This window comes from Dermacentor albipictus, chromosome 5, assembly GCF_038994185.2.
Source record: "Dermacentor albipictus isolate Rhodes 1998 colony chromosome 5, USDA_Dalb.pri_finalv2, whole genome shotgun sequence".
In the NCBI taxonomy this organism is placed as follows: Eukaryota; Metazoa; Arthropoda; class Arachnida; order Ixodida; family Ixodidae; genus Dermacentor; species Dermacentor albipictus.
In genome coordinates this window covers 115,146,116-115,164,694 of record NC_091825.1, presented here as the reverse complement: position 1 = coordinate 115,164,694, position 18,579 = coordinate 115,146,116, and the positions used below count along the sequence as shown (strand labels likewise).

General features: G+C 49.6%; 1 protein-coding gene across 1 annotated transcript; it reads right to left on the bottom strand.

The window, feature by feature from the left end:
- Window positions 1-585: 585 nt before the first annotated feature.
- LOC135920543 (uncharacterized) lies at window positions 586-13,741 on the bottom strand. The gene is made up of 5 exons (XM_065454852.1): window positions 13,490-13,741; window positions 10,502-10,930; window positions 6,712-6,914; window positions 1,877-1,907; window positions 586-1,025 (listed from the first exon to the last, which is right to left on the bottom strand). The coding sequence occupies exons 1-5, from the start codon at window positions 13,739-13,741 to the stop codon at window positions 804-806; spliced, it is 1,137 nt and encodes a 378-aa protein (XP_065310924.1). The 3' UTR covers window positions 586-803.
- Window positions 13,742-18,579: the final 4,838 nt, after the last annotated feature.

The window sequence follows — 18,579 nt, the reverse complement described above, 5'->3', positions numbered from 1 at the left end:
CGGTCGTTGCTGATTGGATGCAGCTGTACGACAGAGGAGGAGACGAGCGGCCCTAGCCAATCAGCAGCGGCCGAAATGGACAGCCCACTTTAGGTGGACTCTTACAGAATACCCTCCCTGATTATAGACGATTAACGATGCATATTGTCAAAAACAAAAGCTAACAACCCACTTCATCAGCTGTACTATAGAATTAACCTAAATCGAACGCATTCGAATCAGGTTAATGTGATCACAGCAGTTCTCACTATAATGACGCATAGCCGTCTTCTCAGAGTGAAAACAATGCATTGATTGACCCTGGTTCCTTTTTTTTTTGATTTTTGAATGAATGAATTCTGGGGTTTCACGCGCGAAAACCACGATTTGATTACGAGGCGCGCCTTATTGTGGGGGACTCCCGATTAATTTTGACCACCAGTGAATCTTTAACGTGTCCCCAGTGCACAGGACACGGCCTTTTTTTTTTGCATTTCACCCCCATCGAAATCCACGACCTCGTGCTTAGCAGAGCAATACCGCAGCCGCTAAGCAACAACGGCGGGTCTCAGATTTGTCCGACAAGTTAATCAAGTGAATACTATGTTCTATCACCATGCTAGTAGCACACGTCCTCGTGGGTTTATTTTTCTGTTCCTTTTTTTTCTTTCTTTCTTTTTAAATGCCTCAGTTCACGCTGTAATGTCTTTCCATTTCATATGCTCACACAGTGCGCGGCCACAGCGATTCGGCGTCTGCAAAGCTGTCCTGTCCACTATGCAGATCCTGGAGTCTCGTTTGTCGCGTGTTCCGATGGGTCGACGTCAGAGCGTGCCGGTGCCGCCATGCACGAAGTAGGTGGCGCCAGGCTTGGGGAAGCGCTTGGCGGCCACGGCGTCCTTGAGCGGCTGGTGGTCGTGTCGCACCCAGACGTGGAAGGAGACCAGGAACCAGCCGCTCTCCACGTCGGGCGTCACCATGAGCGCGCTGTTGGGGCACGCGTCTTGGTTGCTGAGGGCGTCCTGCAGAATCTTCACGTACACCATCTGTACGAAAACCAGAAGGCGCCGTTCCACTGAGCACACGCGGAGGACACAAGTTAGTTGCGTGCTAGAACGTACGTATGGACACACTGGTATTTCAAGAGGGGGTGGGGCTATTCTGTAAGTGTCTACCTAGTGGACAAGTCCATTTAGTCTGCTGCTGAAACGATGATTGGATGGGGCCGCCTGGCTCCTGTTGAGGCGCAGTCCAGCCCAGCCTATCAGAACTTCAACAGCCGACGAACCGGACATGCCCACTAGGTGAACACTTACAGAATGCCTTCCCTGGTCTGAAAATTATTACTCTATGGGGTCAAGCTATTTCCAGTTCCCTTTAAAGAATTTCACATTATATCATCGCTAGCATATGGCATCCAAAACCTAGTTAGTCTGTCATCAGTTAGAATAAGAAGATCAGAGGAGCTTAAGTTCTTCGACCAGCCAGCGAAGCCAGGCCAAGTCAAGCCAAGACAGCTAAGCCAAGCCCCAAGCCAGCCAGTTAGTCAGTCAGTCTAGTTTACAGTGTACTAGAATACTCTAGTGTACAGAATACTATAGTACACTGTAGTCTAGCTACGGTTAGTTATATCTATTTCAATACCGAGTTATCTCTTTCCTGTTTACTCAACCTACCAAGAAGTCCATATCACAGCCCTTGGCAATACCCTCTGTGTCTGTCGTGCATACCTTCACCTCGCCTAAGCCGATGCCGGGTGTGTGGAGACACTGAAGTGCTGCAGAATGCCCCACCCACGCTCATTGACCCACCACCCACGCTCATTGACCACATATGCACACTGAAGCAGCATTCGTTACCGCGCATTATGTGTAACGCATTAGGAGAAACAACTAACCTTTCGTTCGTGCGCTGTGAACCGCTTCTTCCTGCGAAAAAAGAAAGTATATTAGTAAAACACGTATGGGACACGGATAACGCAGAAAGCTTTAACTTCACACGTTGTTGACATGCATTTAGAAGATATGACGTGCAGAATAAAGGTTTACATATCGAGCGTTAACAAATGTGCCCATGGGTTATTGCAGCACCCGTTACAATAGCCTATAAATTTGTAGAACTCTCCAACTGGCACCATGTTGTTCGACAAGTGAATTTTATTGTTAAGTGCACTCCCCCCCACGCCGAAAATAAAAAAGCCCATACATGAGCACGACGCATGGCGCACGTTCTTCATATCTGAACACACCAAGAATATGCGCCTACAGCATACTAGCGACAAAATAATTTTTTTCTTGGCCAACTTGACTGTCAAAAATGGATTGACAGGAAGTTTCCTGTCAGACCGTTGTCAGATGGGAAGAGGACTTGGCACCTTTGAAGGCACCGCGTCCATGAGCGTTCATGTAGTCATCAACCCAGCATCATCCGATGCATTGACCCCGGTTCTCCCCCACAACCCGGGCTGACTAGGTGGGGAAACTTGGTTCGAGCCAACGGTCCTTCCCGGACAAGGGGGCTGTTGTGGTGCTGCAACACAGAGTTACCGCACGCAACACGCAAACAGCCATGTCGGTCTTACAGGACTCAAGCCTGACTGACCCTCGGAGTGCCTCGGCGAAAAGAGGCCAAGGCATACAACCATGCAGAGCACCAAAGCCGACCGCGGAGCAGCGCGACCAACCAAGGGTGCGCCACCACCGGTTCTAGCTCTGGGTTCCACTGAACCAAACAAAACCCCGTAGACCGACTGGCGCACACGGCCGAGTCGAGCGACCTTAGGAGCATGCATCACAACTTAATGGAAAGATTTCCACCTGACTCATCAAAAATCACCGCAGGACGGGCCCACACTTCAAAAATCTTCTCGCCCAAGCGGTGCCGCTCTCGGGTGAGATGGAACCAGACCTCCTTCCGTGCTTTCGCAAGCACTTCGTGAAGGCCCGGTGCCCTCCCCCCGAAAACTGCATCCCGGCGTGCCAATCAAACTTGGTAGAAGCACTCAGCGAGAAGAAGCACGAACTGGTTGACCACCTGATTAGGCAAAGGGTGCAAAAATCAAACTGTCTGATAAGGAATGCCTGGGAGATTAAAAAGACTAGCAATCCTGCAGAGAAGAGCTGCAGGAAGCAAACACTGCGTAAAGGCATGAACCGAGTCCTCACGAGCGCCACAAAACGGACACACTCCACTAGCTGGGACGGCTGTGAAGGGCCTGTAGCCCAACGGCAGGCACCCTCGCGCCAGGCGATACATAAAAGTGACTCGCCTATAGCGTCGAGGGAACTGGCCGTGATGAGCTTCCAGTTTGGCCTGTGAATGGACAGGTCATACATTTGGCAATGCGGCCGGGGGGGAGGCCTGGGGTGAGGATGTCAACTAAATCTTGGAGTGGAGTTGAAACTACGTCGATGTCGGGGCGAACCATGCGGAGGCTTACCAAAGAGTTGGCAGCCGCCGCATAAATGGTGGACGGGGTACCTGAGCGAGGAACACAGTGGGAAAATGTGCTCTGCGAAAACAAGCGGAGTTGAGTGCTAAGGAAAAACGAGGTAAAGCTTTGAGTCAGAAGCATATCCGAGTTAAGAGCGACCTGGGTCCATCTGACGTGCAGTGCGGTAGCCACGATGCCCAGGTCGGGAATTCCGAGTCCTCCCTTATCCCTGGGCAGCTTGAGCACCCGCCTAGCTACACAACCATTTGTACCCTTCCAAAGGAAGCGAAAGAGGACCCTCTCCAAGATATGCTTGGTTCGGGTCGGAACAGGAGACACACACGCCACATACGTCAGGAACGAAAACAGAAGTGAGCGCAGGATTGTCGCTCGAGCAGTCAATGGGCATGACAACGCGCTGAACTCCTGAATTCTAGTTTCAAGCTTCTCCTTAGCCTGTTGCCAGCTTTCAGGAGACAGACCATCTGGTTCGAATTGGAAGCCTAGAATGCGCAGCCGCGTTTTCACGGGGAGACCATGAACGGGCTGCGGGCTGGACGGAGTGGAGCTCAAGTACATGGCTGCACTTTTCGACCTATTCAACCTTGTACCACTCGCCCTGCAGTAACTGTCCATGACCTCCAAGACGCCGCAAGCTGATGCTTCATCCGGGACGACAATGGACAAGTCATCCGCATAGGCAAATAGTGCAACCGGAGGGGAAGAACCTGGTGGGAGTAGGAACCTGCCAATTCTGCTGTCACAGGACAACCTCTGCAGAAGCGGTTCAAAAGCGAGTACGTAGAGGGCAGGTGAGATGGGGTCCCCCTGCCGTACACCACGTCCCACAATGAACGCCTCCGAGACGCGGTCCCGTATGACAACAGCAGAAGTCGGTCGAGAATACAAAGCTTGGACCATCTGCCGAAAACCCACACTAAAACCAGCCTCTTCCAAAACACGGAAAAGGTACCTATGGCTAATAATGTCGAAAGCCTTCTCCTGATCAAAGGAGCAAAGAATACCTGGAAGTTTCCTGGTGTTTGCCCCCTCACTGCAATACCATGAAGCTGAGTAGAGCGCCCCTGGACACTACATGCCTGGTACGGACCCAAACCAGTGCCGAGCTGGTGTGAGTCGCGTGCACAGGCACTTTGCTATGAGCTTATAATCGCAGTTCAGAAGCGTGAGTGGACGCCATGCTCTCAGATCGGTGCTCCTCGACTCGTCCTTACAAAGGAGAGTGATTAGCCCCTCTCGTTGAGACACTGACAAAGTCCCTTCACTGAGTAGCCTGTTCACCCGTGATGTGAACGGCTTCCGTAACACTGTCCGAAATTTAACATAAAACTCGACTGTAAGACCATCGGATCCTGGACTGCGATTACGCTTCATAGACTGCAAGGCGGAAAATAGCTCGTCCTCATCTATGGCTGAGTCGCACACTTGCGGCGGCTCAGCTGGTAAAGCAAACGGAAAAACAGCTGGAGAGGCAACTGGAGAGGCACAAGGACATGTAAAACTGCCTCGCCAGTGCAAGAACTCCATCTGGTGAGTCGACTATGCTATTATAGCTTGGATCTATTAGGGAAGAGAGAGTTGTGCTCATCCTTGAAAGATGTTTACGTAGGACGTTTCTGATGCACCACGCTTCCATTTCCCACAGCTCTGCTCGGGTTCTGGCCCTCAAGCCATCCCAGCGTCGCTGCAGGAGAATCCGAAGTTCCTTTCGGAGAGAGGCCAGCGCCGGAGCAACTCCAGGCCCGCCGGACAGTGGCTTCGAGAGCAGCAGGATCGCGTCGGAGACGATTTTTATCTCCTCATGCTCCTCGCGCGCTCGACGCTTGCCCCAAGACCTGAAGCACTCACGCACCCTGACCTTCACGTCATCCCATTCCGTACCACGTAGACTCGCTGTGTTATGAAGCGATCGAAATAGTAAGGATGATACCTCTGCGGTTGCCTGCCTATCCTTCAGGAGACGTGGATTTAAGCGCCACCTCCTCTTTGCTCTTAGTACTAAGCTAGAATCGGCGAACTGCAAAATTAGGAAGCTGCGGTCGCTAAGCGCAGAAGGAATTAACCACGAAGAATGCATACTGGGAGCCAGTGACGACGAGATGTACAAACGGTTGATGCAGCTCTGCATGCCCCTCCCTGTCCATGTCATTCCTGACTGCCCAGGGCGAAGCACGCGCCAAGCATCGACCAGTGCCAGCCCATCGACGAGCTGTCGCAGTGTAGCATTTGCACGCTTATCTTTTGATATTGGAGTCCCTCTACGCGAGAGGCGGTCAACCAGTTCCAACACACAGAACACGCTACTATTTCTCCTATTTCTATTTTATATTTCTATTTCTAGACCTATTTATCCACAGTGCGGAGAAATAGGTCTCAAAAGTCTCGGCTTACAGCTCAAGAAGCGCAAGTTTATAAACTTACAGGACCCTCCAGCTGGCACCAGTTTGTTGGGGAGTTCGAGTGTTTGACGATGAATTGTATTCTAAAGTACAACAAACAAAAATGCCCACACATGAGCCAGACGCATGGCGCACGTTCTTTATATCTGAAAACATCAAGAATACGTGCGTACAGTATACTGTGCGGCAAAATACTTCTTTTTTCTTGGATAACTGGACTCTCGAAAATGGCTGACCGGTAGTTCTCTGGGGTCATGAACGCACTGCTGCCACATCGCGGATGAAAAAATGGCTGTGGCTTAGCTAAGGTAAAGCCCAGGATGCGAAGCATACTAGCCTTTATTTTAACGCGACAGCGTTAAGGAGCTCGTGTCGCAGAAAAGCCGGTGTCGTCGGCTCAGGCGTGCGGCGCTTGCTCAGGCGCACATTTCGTTGTCGCGCCGAACGCTGCGTTGCTCGACGCTCACCGCGTCCGATGCGGGGCGCGTAGTCGCTGCGCCGTAGCAAAGCCACCTAGAAACAGTCTCTGTAGCACGCCGCAACCTTCGCTTCTCATTCCAACGAGCAGCTCTGTCTCCAGGAGGCATCTCACCTCGTGAGTGTCTAGCAGAGGCAAGCGCAGCTGCTTATATACCGCCGCGACGCCGCGAGCGACGGCGCGAGTTGGAGCCCCGTTTCTCCTCTGTCGTGACGTCACGTTGTCACGTGGTCAGCCTTGAAGGCGACGCCGCGAGCGACGGCGCGAGTTGGAGCCCCGTTTCTCCTCTGTCGTGACGTCACGGTGTCACGTGGTATTGAAGGCGACACCGCCGCGCCTGAGGAGCTGGGTTGAGCTCTAGTAATATGCTTCGCATAAAAAAAAGTCGTAACCGCACGCACCTTTGCGCCGGTGGGGGCGCTGCGGGAACCACTTCGGGCATCGTCTTCCGCTCCGACGCCGACTTCTTCGTGGCCGAGCCGAACGAGTTGCCGGAGTCCGGGGACTGCTGGTGGTAGCGCATCATCACTTCGCTGAAGCTCAGCTCTGGGGACGTGTCCTTCGGCTCGGGCGGCAACTGCGGCGTTGCGGAGCCGACAAGCCGCTGCATTGGATTGCCCGCTCAGTGCGGCATGCGTCGACATAGTTGTCAACGAGTGATGCGATTTCGAGGCAACCGCTGGATGTATTTAATAATAATAATAATAATAATAATAATAATAATAATAATAATAATGTTTATTTCCCATCAAGCAAGATGGAGGAGGCTGCAGGTAAAAGCTGCACGAACAAACGGCAGCTTGACAGGAGCCCGCAGCCCCCTCTACAAGGCGGCAGTAAAAAAGGTTACAGAAAAGAACGCCGAAAACATACATAGGCACCGAAATGGACACTAGGAATGAACACAAAAAATCAACCAATGAGAAAGATGAGATACCTTATACATAGTGTTGTCGTATTGCAGCATTAGTTATTTTTAAAATATCGTTATTTTTTTAATATTAGCGCCCCTTTCTTTTATATTTTTTTGGCATTAACAAGAAACTTAAGGGGGCGTAATTTTGATCAACCGACCGACTGATAGCGCTAGATAGTAGCCAGACATTTCGGACGACAAGAACATATTTCTTTTGTTTAGTTGGAGTAACATATATCTGTACAAAGAGGTTGCGCGTGTTGACCAGGAAGATAAATAAAGCTATGGACACATTTGGGGTACCTGGGTGCGACCAGATTGCAGTGGTGGTCATACTATCACGGTGATGATGATGATGATTTAGTGACATCCAGTTTAAAATGGGGCACTGAAAAATAGTCACTTAGCATGCTTCATTTGATCAGGTATATGCTATACACGTTTTTTATCTAAAATTTTTGTGTGCATCTCCCTAATCTTTCTTCCTTCAATATCTACCTTGTACAGCTAGCCATGACTGTAAGAGATCCATTTGTATCATCTTCCCTGCCTTTTTACCACCAATACTCTCAACGTCTCTCGCTTATTTCGACTGCTGACCGGTTGACGCTTCCGTCCACTTTAAACCCAAGCGCTTCTGGAAGGTGTACGTTACCTACGTTTCTCACTGGGCGTATCGCTTCGCATTCTATTGCGATGTGCCGAGTGGTCTCCGCATTTCTGCTGCAGCATACACATGCCTCATCTATCTGCGAATATTTGCTCCGGTATGTTTTTGTCCTTAGGCAACCGTTTCGAGCCTCAGCTAGCAAGGCATTGCCCTTTGTGTTGTCGTACAGATTTTCCCCCTTCTAATTTCTTTCTTCCCATTCTTGTAAATATCCATGGTATACTTTTTGCTTCCATTCTTTGTATCCAATTAACTGTCTCTGTTTCTCTCACTTTCTTCATTATGACTCCTAGCTGGTTGTCTATGTACAGTTTCAATTAACTTGTACTTGGTTGCCAACTTTCTTGAGCTCTTCGTCCATTCTGTCTCCATGCTTTTCAAGTACAGATACTTGTGCACTTTAGCTGCCCGTTTATTTTCATCCATGTTCCCGAGTCTTCAAAACTAATTTTGCTCTGTGCTTCTCATATTTCAAAAGAGGCCCAACCAATGTCACCCAGCACTGCCTCATTTCTGGCTTTACCGTGGGCTCCCAAAGTCAACCGACCTACCTATCTCTGGTAAACTTCCAGCCCCGACACGACATAAGATTTTAAGCATAGAATGGCACTTATGAGCGTTAGCGCTGGTGCCATTACCCCTTTCCAGATTCCACGCACCACCTCATACTCATTATGGTTCCACAATGCTTTGTGTTTCATTATGGAAGCATTCCGCTTCCCCTTTATTTTCAGATTCTCTTGGTGGGTGCTTGGGTATTTCCTTCGTTTATGTACACGCCAATGTATTTATATTGCTTGACTATGGGTGTGACTTGCTGTTGAACTGACACCACGTAATTGCTCGTATCTTCATTAAAGATTACAATTCCCGATGTCTCTGTGCTAAACCTGAGGCCCAGATTTGCCACTGCATTGCCACAGATATTCGCAACTGTCTGTAAATATCTTTTATTGACCGCTAGTAGAGCTGTGTCGTCAGCCTACGTAAGTCCAGGGAGCCTCCGTTGCACCATTTGTCCGACGCATGACCACAGGCAATAGAGAAGGCGACCTCTGGTGGCCTACAGCCTTGATGCAAGGTGTTCTCGGGAGGTAGATCTGACCCTCTTATCTTAGAAATCTGACCACTTTATCTTAGAAATCTTACCACTTTATCCTAGGAATCTGACCACCTTATCTTAGAAATCGGACCACTTTATCTTAGAAATATGACCACTTTATTTTAGAAATCTGACCACTTTGTCCTAGAAATCCCTCTTGGACTTCATTAAGTCAGCAAATCTTTTTTCATTCATTTATTCATCCTTATTCACCCCCATCCCATACCCTTGTATGCCCTGAGGCATTTATCCTCGCATTAAAAAAAAAAATCTGACCACTTTATCCAAGAAATCTGACCCCTTTATCCTAGAACGTTCCTCCACTCCACACGATTCGAGAAAGTGAGTATGCAGCGACGGTGCTTCTCGAGAAAAGCGGACGCGGCGCTTCGTTGACAGTGAACGGCGATTCCTGGGCCAAAATGTTATTGCCAGGCGATCCCGGTGTCCGTTGGAACGCACCGGAGGGAATGTCTGTTCACCTGTTCAACACCATTAAGCGTGCGAGCCGCGTTTAACGCGAACTGCACAACTTGGGCTGTGCAATAATTGATTCTGCAATCTTTGTACGCCCTTCTTTCGATGCTCGTGTCGCCATCTACGTTATGGGATATCGAAGTCAGAGACCGGGCCCGGCAAAGTCGAAGCCCACACGAACTCGGCCTCGCAATACCGAGGCAATTAGCGAGCAAGAATGCTGTATACCTTTTATTTATGCGCCCTTAAAAGGTACCCAATATTCTATGGGTTATCTTTCATCGATTCTTTTTTTACTCCCAATGGTACGCCAAGTTTTTAAATGTAACATCATATATATACTCGCGGCAATCAGCGGCCTTCATTGTCGGCGTCGACGCAAAAAAATTAAGCGCGCCAATCCTGGCGCGGACGATTAGCGTAATGCGGTTCGTAAATAAGGCCGGTCCTGGAGGCATGCAGCGGAATAACAGGCGCAGCGTGCGCCGATAACGATCGATACTGCTATCGCATTGCAGTCGATCAGGCCTAGCACGATGACCTACGAGTTTTTTCCTCGGACACTATACGCTGATCAAAAGCGTTACGTTTTGGGCGAGTTGGTTTTACATGGTTTTTGCGCGCACACAGACAGGACGTCGAACGAAGTTGCGTGTCCCTTCTTCGTTCGACGTCCTGCCTTTGTGCGCGCAGAAGTCTAATTAAAGATCAAAAATAACGTACAGCACGAAGGACATGGGACAGCGATAGACGACATACACAGCGCTGTGACGAAGAGAAATGGCCCATTGTACTAGAAATGAAGTGAACTAGGGTGGTTGCTTGGGCTAGTTGGTAATTCATGATCAAAAATAACGCACAGCGCGAAGGACAAGGACAGCGATAGACGACATACACAGCGCTGTACGTCTATCGCTGTCCTTGTCCTTCGCGCTGTACGTTATTTTTGATCATGGATTACCAACTGGCCCAAGCAACCACCCTAGTTCGAATTAAAGAACCAGCACACGCTGCTTCGACACGCACCGAGTACTTCCGCGGCGTTCCCCGGAAGATCCTCTTGAAGAAACCGCTGGACACGCTCCTCCTGGCTCCAGCGTCGCGCGCGGCGTGGTGCCGCCGGTGACCGCCCTGGCGCGAACCGCCGTCGCGGGACGTCCGGTTGCGGGCCGCCGAGCTGCCCGTCCGCGCCGAGCTCGGACCCTGCGTCCGGCCGTTGGCCGAGCGGCGCCGCAGGGAGGCCGGAGGGCTGTCCAGCGGGTAGCCGCCGCTCCAGGCCTCCGTCGGGCTGTCGGGCAGCAGCGGGAACATCATCTCGGTCTCCGGGAACGCGTCCCTGGCGGCGGGTGCCCGACGCTGCAGGAAGTTGCCCAGCAGCCGCTGGCGCAACACCGACCGCGGCGGTGCGCGCCTGCTGCCGCCGGGGTAGGAGCAGCCGGGGCTGTGCGAGTCCTCCTGCGTGGGACGAGCACGCGTCGCGCACGGACTCGAAGACGTGTGCTCGAAGAAGGCTCGACGACGTATGCTTCAACAAGTTTAAGACTCGTAGTTGGGTCCGCACAGCCGTTGGCGACTGCCGCCGATTTAGTAAATGTCAGGAACAAGTAGCACAACAGCAGGTAGTATAGTAGATCTTGCGTTTGAACAACACTGGATACAGCGTTCGCCGCGTGAGACACAGTGCCATGTGCAACTGGGCGTGGGCTTCGCCGTCGTCTCTGAGACACCATATCAGTTCTCCATTCCTTAGCCGAGAAGTGGACCCTCCCCCCTCCCCCCCTCTGCTGGTAAGTTAACGGTATTTGTAACGTTTTGTAACAAATGAAAGCAAATCAATCAAATCAATCCCTTAAACTAAGTCTCCATAGCGGCCTGGAAGTCACTCTAGAGACCTGTGTGGCCACAGTTGCGGGACGATTCCTGCTTGCGACCTAGAGGTGAGTTTGTGTACTTACCTATTGTTTCGTTTTGTGCGGACCACTGCACTACCAATTTGCAACTATTCATAATTCATTTCCTCCTTTCAACCTTTAGTAGAAATATACAACCAATTATGGCTTCTCTTTCGCTTACGCATACGTACGCTTCAAGCTGGCGCCTTTGTCTCAAACAGGCCAACAGGGCAGAACAGTCCTGCCACATATACTGTGACATCGGTCTTACCGGAGGAGCTCGGTGGTCGCGAACTCGATCATTACTTTACTTCACAAATATAGTTTTATTTCACTTTGCAGGTAAGGTTTCATGCTAGTTTCTGTCAAGCAAAAAAAAATCATGGCATGTGCTCTTAACAATGGAGCTTCCAGGAAATGTCGACGGCTCTAAACTAATGTTATGACCCCGATGACAGCAGGCGACTCAGTGGCCCGAAACTTGCATGCATCCTGGTCCGTGTTACCTAAGCTCTCCTCTTGTGTGAAACCACACCTTACCGAACCCATTGCAGTCGATCGACCCTGCCTGACGAATCACAATTTAAAGCAGATCCTACAAATACAGAATGCGCATGCCTTTTCATTCTCCTTGTGAGGCATGGAATCGATGCAACAGCAAACATTTACCAGCTGCGAAAGTTACGTAAAAAAAAATAAACTAGCTGGATTGCATTTCTTATCTGATAATCCCAGCTGAGAATGGTAACATCTTCACTTGGCGTCGCATTTTTCTAGGAGGTGATCGCACCATGCTGACGTCGTTGCGGTAACGGCACGTCGGGTCATAAAAACAGTAAACAGACCTACACGTTTCCTGCTTTTCAAAGGACCATCAGGGATGCTTTATTCTTTGTGACAGAGTCTGCTGATACGCTGAAGGATAAACTACACTCTTACACCTAAAAGGGGTGCAAAGGTGCGAGGTATAGAGCCGATTTAAACTTTTTTTCGCTTTTAAGGGTGTAAATTATTGAACAGCGTGCAGGCGAACCCCAAGTAACACCAAGGCATGTGTCGACCGGCTTCTTCAGTTACATCCGTCTGCATTACACCAGTCGAATATATGTGCACCACTTTTCGCATGGGTGTGCCTTCTACAGTATGTGCTTCCCGCTAAGAGATTTGCGCAAGCTTTGCGCTCTTTGCACCGAGAGAGAAATAGAGAGAGGGGGAAGCTTTGTCAGGCAATATAGTGACACGCTTGGCTATGACGGGAAAAGAAGGAATGGGGTCTACCGATAGACGATAGAATATATCGTTGCGATGATATACGTATGTTTACGGGCAATGTTCCACAGTGTCTCAGGGCACCAGTATTATTTGTATTATTGCGTCAGCTTGCAGCGAAGGATGTGGTTCATATGACGGAACGCTCGAACGGTGCGAGTGCTTGCGTATAACCTTTACAGGCAGCACTGTGCAATGAGGGCAGGTAAACACGTTGCATCATGTTTGTTGAGTTACATTGATAACATCCGAATCCTGTCCTCGCATGTCGTCGCAGTGCCTTACATGCGCTAAAGCCCGCGACGCTGCCGCGGAACGCACTTCCGAATAACAGCTGCGATTGATGAGCCCACATCGCGAAGGATGGAGTTTACAGTACGTGGCGAGAACGGGACGACGCGCATTCGAACGAGGCGCAATTCGCGCGCATCGTGTCAGGATGCAGAATGGAACGCGCGCGAATGACCACTTATCGCATGAGAGATTACCCTGTTGTTCGTCGCACGCTATATATGTACAGTCGCGGTCAAAAATACGCGGCCCACGGCTCCAGTGGGCGGAGCGGCCGCGAGCCGCACCGCGGCGCTCGCGTCGGCGCTGCGAGAGTTTGCGCTCTGACGACAGGTATCTCCCTCGCTATCTCGAAACAGCTGAACGATGCACTTGAACTTTATCAACCGTGTTACGTATCCGCCCGAGAGCGAGGGAGATACCTGTCGTCAGAGCGCAAACTCTCGCAGCGCCGACGCGAGCGCCGCGGTGCAGCTCGCGGCCGCTCCGCCGACTGGAGCCGTGGGCCGCGTATTTTTGACCGCGACTGTACATATATATAGAACGTAGACGCAGCACTCACGTTCATGCCCGATGGCAGCAGCTTGGCCTCAGAGTCGGCGACCGAGCACAACATAAATGTGTCTCCTGGCTCGGCGGCCGTGATTAGAGCACCGCGCTCGGCCTTGCAACGTTGCTCGCGTGCTAAGCCAAGAGCCAAGAGAAGCCGCTGCGGGGCTGCTGCGCGCAATCGCGCCCCACGCGCCGCTTGGCTTGGTTCGTTGGCTACGGATATGGCTCGACCCACTACGGGGCCTCGGCCCACGGAGGACATGAATCGGGCGGCAGTATAGGTAAAAAGGGAAGAATAGTAAAATATAATTTTGTAATTTAAAAACGATATTAAGTTAAATACTGATCGTTGCTATCGATTTTCAGGCTATATTATTTTAAAGTTTGAAGTTTGTACAGTCGAACAGCCCTGACTGTGAACAATGCCAGATGACTGAAACGCTAGAATACATAAGGTGCGATTGCCTAGCATATACGCTGGAGTGAAGAACGTTGGAAAGTGTCCTAGCCAGCGTTGGCAGGCAACCACAGTCGGAGGAAGCTATGCTCGGCCCATGGCCTGACACAGCAACCTCAATGCGTGCAACTAAAGTGTTGTTGAAGTTTCTGCAGGACACCAAGCTCGACGAGTGGCTCTAGCAAGACAACTGTCTCATGTACATAAGCACTCACAACTTCTCTTATCATCATCATCCATCCCAGTACTTTCCCTCCCCTTCCCTCTTCCCCACTGCAGAGTAGCATATTAGAGCGCACTAGCTCAGGTCGACCATGACATGACATGACTCATGAGGAAAGCATGGTGAGCCCTAAGGAGTATGTCCTCACCTACGTCGCCTTTCTTGTTGGACACTCTCATAATTAATCTAATGTTTTTGTTTCTTTTATTTTTATTTTTTCTCCTTTTGATGAAGGCGTTTACAACATCCTCCCTTATACCTTCCTGAGGTTCTCATAGGAGCTTTTTTACTGTCCGCTGGAAGCTTTTGGAAGAAAAAAAAAAGGAAACAGCGAAGAGTACTGCGCGTGTTAATTTTATCGTTTTACTTTTCTCAATATGAACACAAAAATACAAACTTCAATAGAATAGGATTTATTGACAGGAAAGACAGAGAGTCTTCGGCTAAGGAACCACGTTGTATCACCTAGATTCAAAATCATTCTTGGTGGCAAATGTACATACGCACCTCCGGACGTGCTCCCAGAGGTTTTTTTTTTTGTCTTTGTCATCCCTTAACCCCCTTTTTCCAGCTACAACTGTAGGGTAGCAAACCGGGCTTGCGTCTAGTCGACATCCCTGCATGCCCTCTTTTCCCTTTTCTTTCTCTCAACGTTATTGCTGATTAATCGCAGTCATCACAAGGTCAAAAACTTGGAGGACGCTTCGCCTTTAAGAGTGGAACGCGATATCATTCAAAGGTCCCCGACTGCTTCTCACGCTTCCCGGCAACCACAGCTTATTAAACCGTAATGTTTACCGGGAAACTCTGGCGGCGAATCGCTATGCAGGAAGGCGTGCTTTCTGGTAGAAACTCGGCCACTAGCGTGGGCCGTTCCCAGAGGTAGTGTACAGCCGCGCCAAAAAATTACATTCTTTTTCAGGTTTCTGTTATTGTTTCGCACTTTTAATATTTAGGTCTGAGAAGATGTAATATAAAAGGCATGCGCTGTCGGTGTCTTGTTTCATGACATTTGTTTGTGGGCTGTCATTCTCAAAATTTCGAAGAATAACTTTGTCTAGAATGTTAAGACAAGGTACGAGCAAGTTTAGCGATAGAATGGTGTGGCAATATAACCCGCATATACTGCGTGTCATATAGCAAGGCGTGGCATATACACATATACCTAAATATATGAGACAGTTTTCGCTCACGGACAACCCCACCGACGCCGACAGACACAGGATTTTCATCGACACGGGGCCCTTAACGCTGTCGCGTTAATACGCGTTACTACGGAATAACAAGCATATGATACAGTGCGACAGTTACCGCTGTAACTGGACTGTGGATTGACGCAGGACAGCGAGGTTATTTTCTAAAGGACAACTGCAACGAAATTTCACTCTGGGTATTTGGTTATATATTATTATATTAGGTTATATATTAGTTCTGGCAAAGCTTGAAGGCTGCAGTTGACTAAATTTCTTATTAATCATCATCATCATCAGCCTGCTTACGCCCACTGCAGGGCAAAGGCCTCTCCCATACTTATCCAACTACCCCAGTCATGTACTAATTGTGGCCATGTTGTCCCTGCAAACTTTTTAATCTCATCCACCCACCTAACTTTCTGCCGCCCCCTGCTGCGCTTCCCTTCCCTTGCAATCCAGTCCGTAACCCTTAATGACCATCGGTTATCTTCCCTCCTCATTACATGTCCTGCCCATGTCCATTTCTTTTTCTTGATTTCAAGTAAGATGTCATTTACTCGCATTTGTTCCCTCACCAAATCGGCTCTTTTCTTATCCCATAAGGTTACACCCATCATTCTTCTTTCGATAGCTCGTTGAATCGTCCTCAATTTAAGTAGAACACTTTTCGTAAGCCTCCAGGTTTCTGCCCCGTACGTGAGTACGGGTAAGACACATCTAATTTCTTATTAAAATCCTTTAAATAGCCCCTTATAGCAGACTACGCATACACCTGGTTAGCGGATGTGACGAAACTCTCACACGTCTCCTTCGACATTTTTTAGCACGCCGTCGGCGTCGCCTTATCTCGGAGAGCATGCCGAGCAGCAGCGCTGGTTGGGAACTTTCTGGTTTCTGCGTCATTTGCGGCGTTTCTCGAGTTTCGGCGTCAAAAATCGTCTATATTGGCGAACTTCTTGTGGCGAGTTCACTCGCATTTCGAACTTGAAAGTTTTCACGGGTGCCTGCTACACTATCTGCAACTAGGCTTTCTTTACTAACTCCTAAATATCGTTGCTGTTGGCCTTCAATATGGTAGCCTGCCGACCTCTCCAGGGGCTCTGTTCTGGACATCTTCCTTCCTCCACGATTCTGGACATTTCGCCGTTTCCTTCAATGTGTGACGTCGTGACCTAGGCGCGACGCGTACAAACTGGCCCCGTTTCGCTTCCGTAACGTGATACAATTTTGACATTTCGCCTAAGAAACTGAAATGAAGGCGCTGAACCTAACGTTCATGATAAATCAAAACAGTTTTCCCCCACAGCAAAAATAAAGCAGCTAGCCCAAAGCGTACGATTATTCCGTCGAAAACGTTCCTCGCTCCAGGATGCGTGTCCTCGGGAAACCGAACGAGTCATCGAATATTGTCGCCGACGCGCTTGTTTTTCACCTGGAGACAACATACGCGACCTACATCATTCTAGGTCGCCTTATCGCTATCTCGTGAAAGCCAAGTGACTCAGCCCGACTCAGTTGGCTTAGAATCGGCCGGCGCTGGCATCCCTTGTTGATTTCGCTGCTTACCAGCATTGTGTGAGGAAGACGCCATCTTGCGTACATTTCTTTTCATAAATTAAAAAAAATGGCTGTGGCTTAGCTAAGGTTAAGCCCAGGATGCGAAGCATACTAGCCTTTATTTTAACGCGACAGCGTTAAGGAGCTCGTGTCGCAGAAAAGCCGGTGTCGTCTGCGTCGGCTCAGGCGTGCGGCGCTTGCTGAGGCGCACGTTTCGTTGTCGCGCCGAACTGCGTTGCTCGACGCTCACCGCGTCCGCTGCGGGGCGTGTAGGCGCTGCGCCGTAGCAAAGCCACCTAGAAACAGTCTCTGTAGCACGCCGCAACCTTCGCTTCTCATTCCAACGAGCAGCTCTGTCTCCAGGAGGCATCTCACCTCGTGAGTGTCTAGCAGAGGCAAGCGCAGCTGCTTATATACCGCCGCGACGGCGCGAGTTGGAGCCCTGTTTCTCCTCTGTCGTGACGTCACGGTGTCACGTGGTATTGAAGGCGACACCGCCGCGCCTGAGGAGCTGGGTTGAGCTCTAGTAATATGCTTCGCATAAAAGCCGCCGTTATCGTAACTTCTGATCATGTGAAAAGTGATTAATCTTGATTACAATACAAACACAGCAGTGAAAAGTGCAAGAAGTCGCAGAAGGTTTGTAATGTTCAAGCAATAGTATTACAAATAAACGATTTTTTTATGGTGGGCCGAAAGAGAAATGGCAACACCACCAGAGAGCGATGCAAAATACTGTGAGCACGCCTTATCAACAAAAGATGTTCATGGGCCCAAACGACGGGGGAAGTGCGGCGATACGCGTGCCTCTCAGACGCCATTGTATATGGCCGCTCATTAGCATAATTCGCGCGGCTGGTCACACCCCAAATTCTGGCAGAAAATACCTGCAATGGCGACCCAACGCAACATCACGCAAAGTCAAATTGACGTTTCCGAAACGGCCCTTCCTGCGACGCCCCTCACGAGATATTCATTCAGCCGATCAGCAAGCTGGCATGGCGGCTATCATGGTCCACCACCACACATTTGTGAAATTGCAGATGCATTGCACTGGCTTCTGCACGCTATACCGCTCAGTGCTCACTTCGTTTTTAAAGCGCTAAACTCGCACTACAGCTGCCAAGGACCAGAAAAAAAATGTTAGTCGGTAAAATTTCCGGCTCCACGTGACGTTTCATCATCCTGATGAAAACGCGAAATAGCATTTTGCAAAACTTGCGCTTCCTGGTACAAATTCAAACCGCCTGACCTCGACAACCAATCAGAGTCAACATGGAGGATAATGGCGGAATTGCAGCTACCATGCGTGTCGAGAAATCGAGCCCTACAAGAGTGATTAGCGTTGGCTTTTCATGTCATTTTCATGTGAAACAGGTTTACAATGATAAATTAATATTTCATAACGCGCATATTCGTTAATTTCACGGTAAGAGCTTGAATACAAAAAAATATCAGCTAAACTAACATTTCTTTGTAATTTCCCGCGGCAACCCGAGCGCCATTGCGTCAGTGTGACGTCACGGATTTCGAAACGTCATCTCGTATTTGGGCCTAGCTAGAGCAGTAAAACACGCCAGGTTCAATCTTTGGCTCTTTTGGAATACGATCTAAACCATCTTCACCGAATAAGATTATTTAACTGGTGACCGAGCAGAAGTCGTCAAAAT

What these genes read in the sequence shown, in the direction of transcription:
- LOC135920543 (XM_065454852.1), bottom strand. Translation starts at nt 13,741, where the DNA reads ATGTCCTCCGTGGGCCGAGGCCCCGTAGTGGGTCGAGCCATATCCGTA. An exon ending in GAACGCCGCGGAAGTACTCG is followed by an intron (nt 6,915 to 10,501) that starts GTGCGTGTCGAA and finishes AATCCAATGCAG; the next exon opens with CGGCTTGTCGGCTCCGCAAC. An exon ending in TCACAGCGCACGAACGAAAG is followed by an intron (nt 1,026 to 1,876) that starts GTTAGTTGTTTC and finishes GTTTTCGTACAG; the next exon opens with ATGGTGTACGTGAAGATTCT.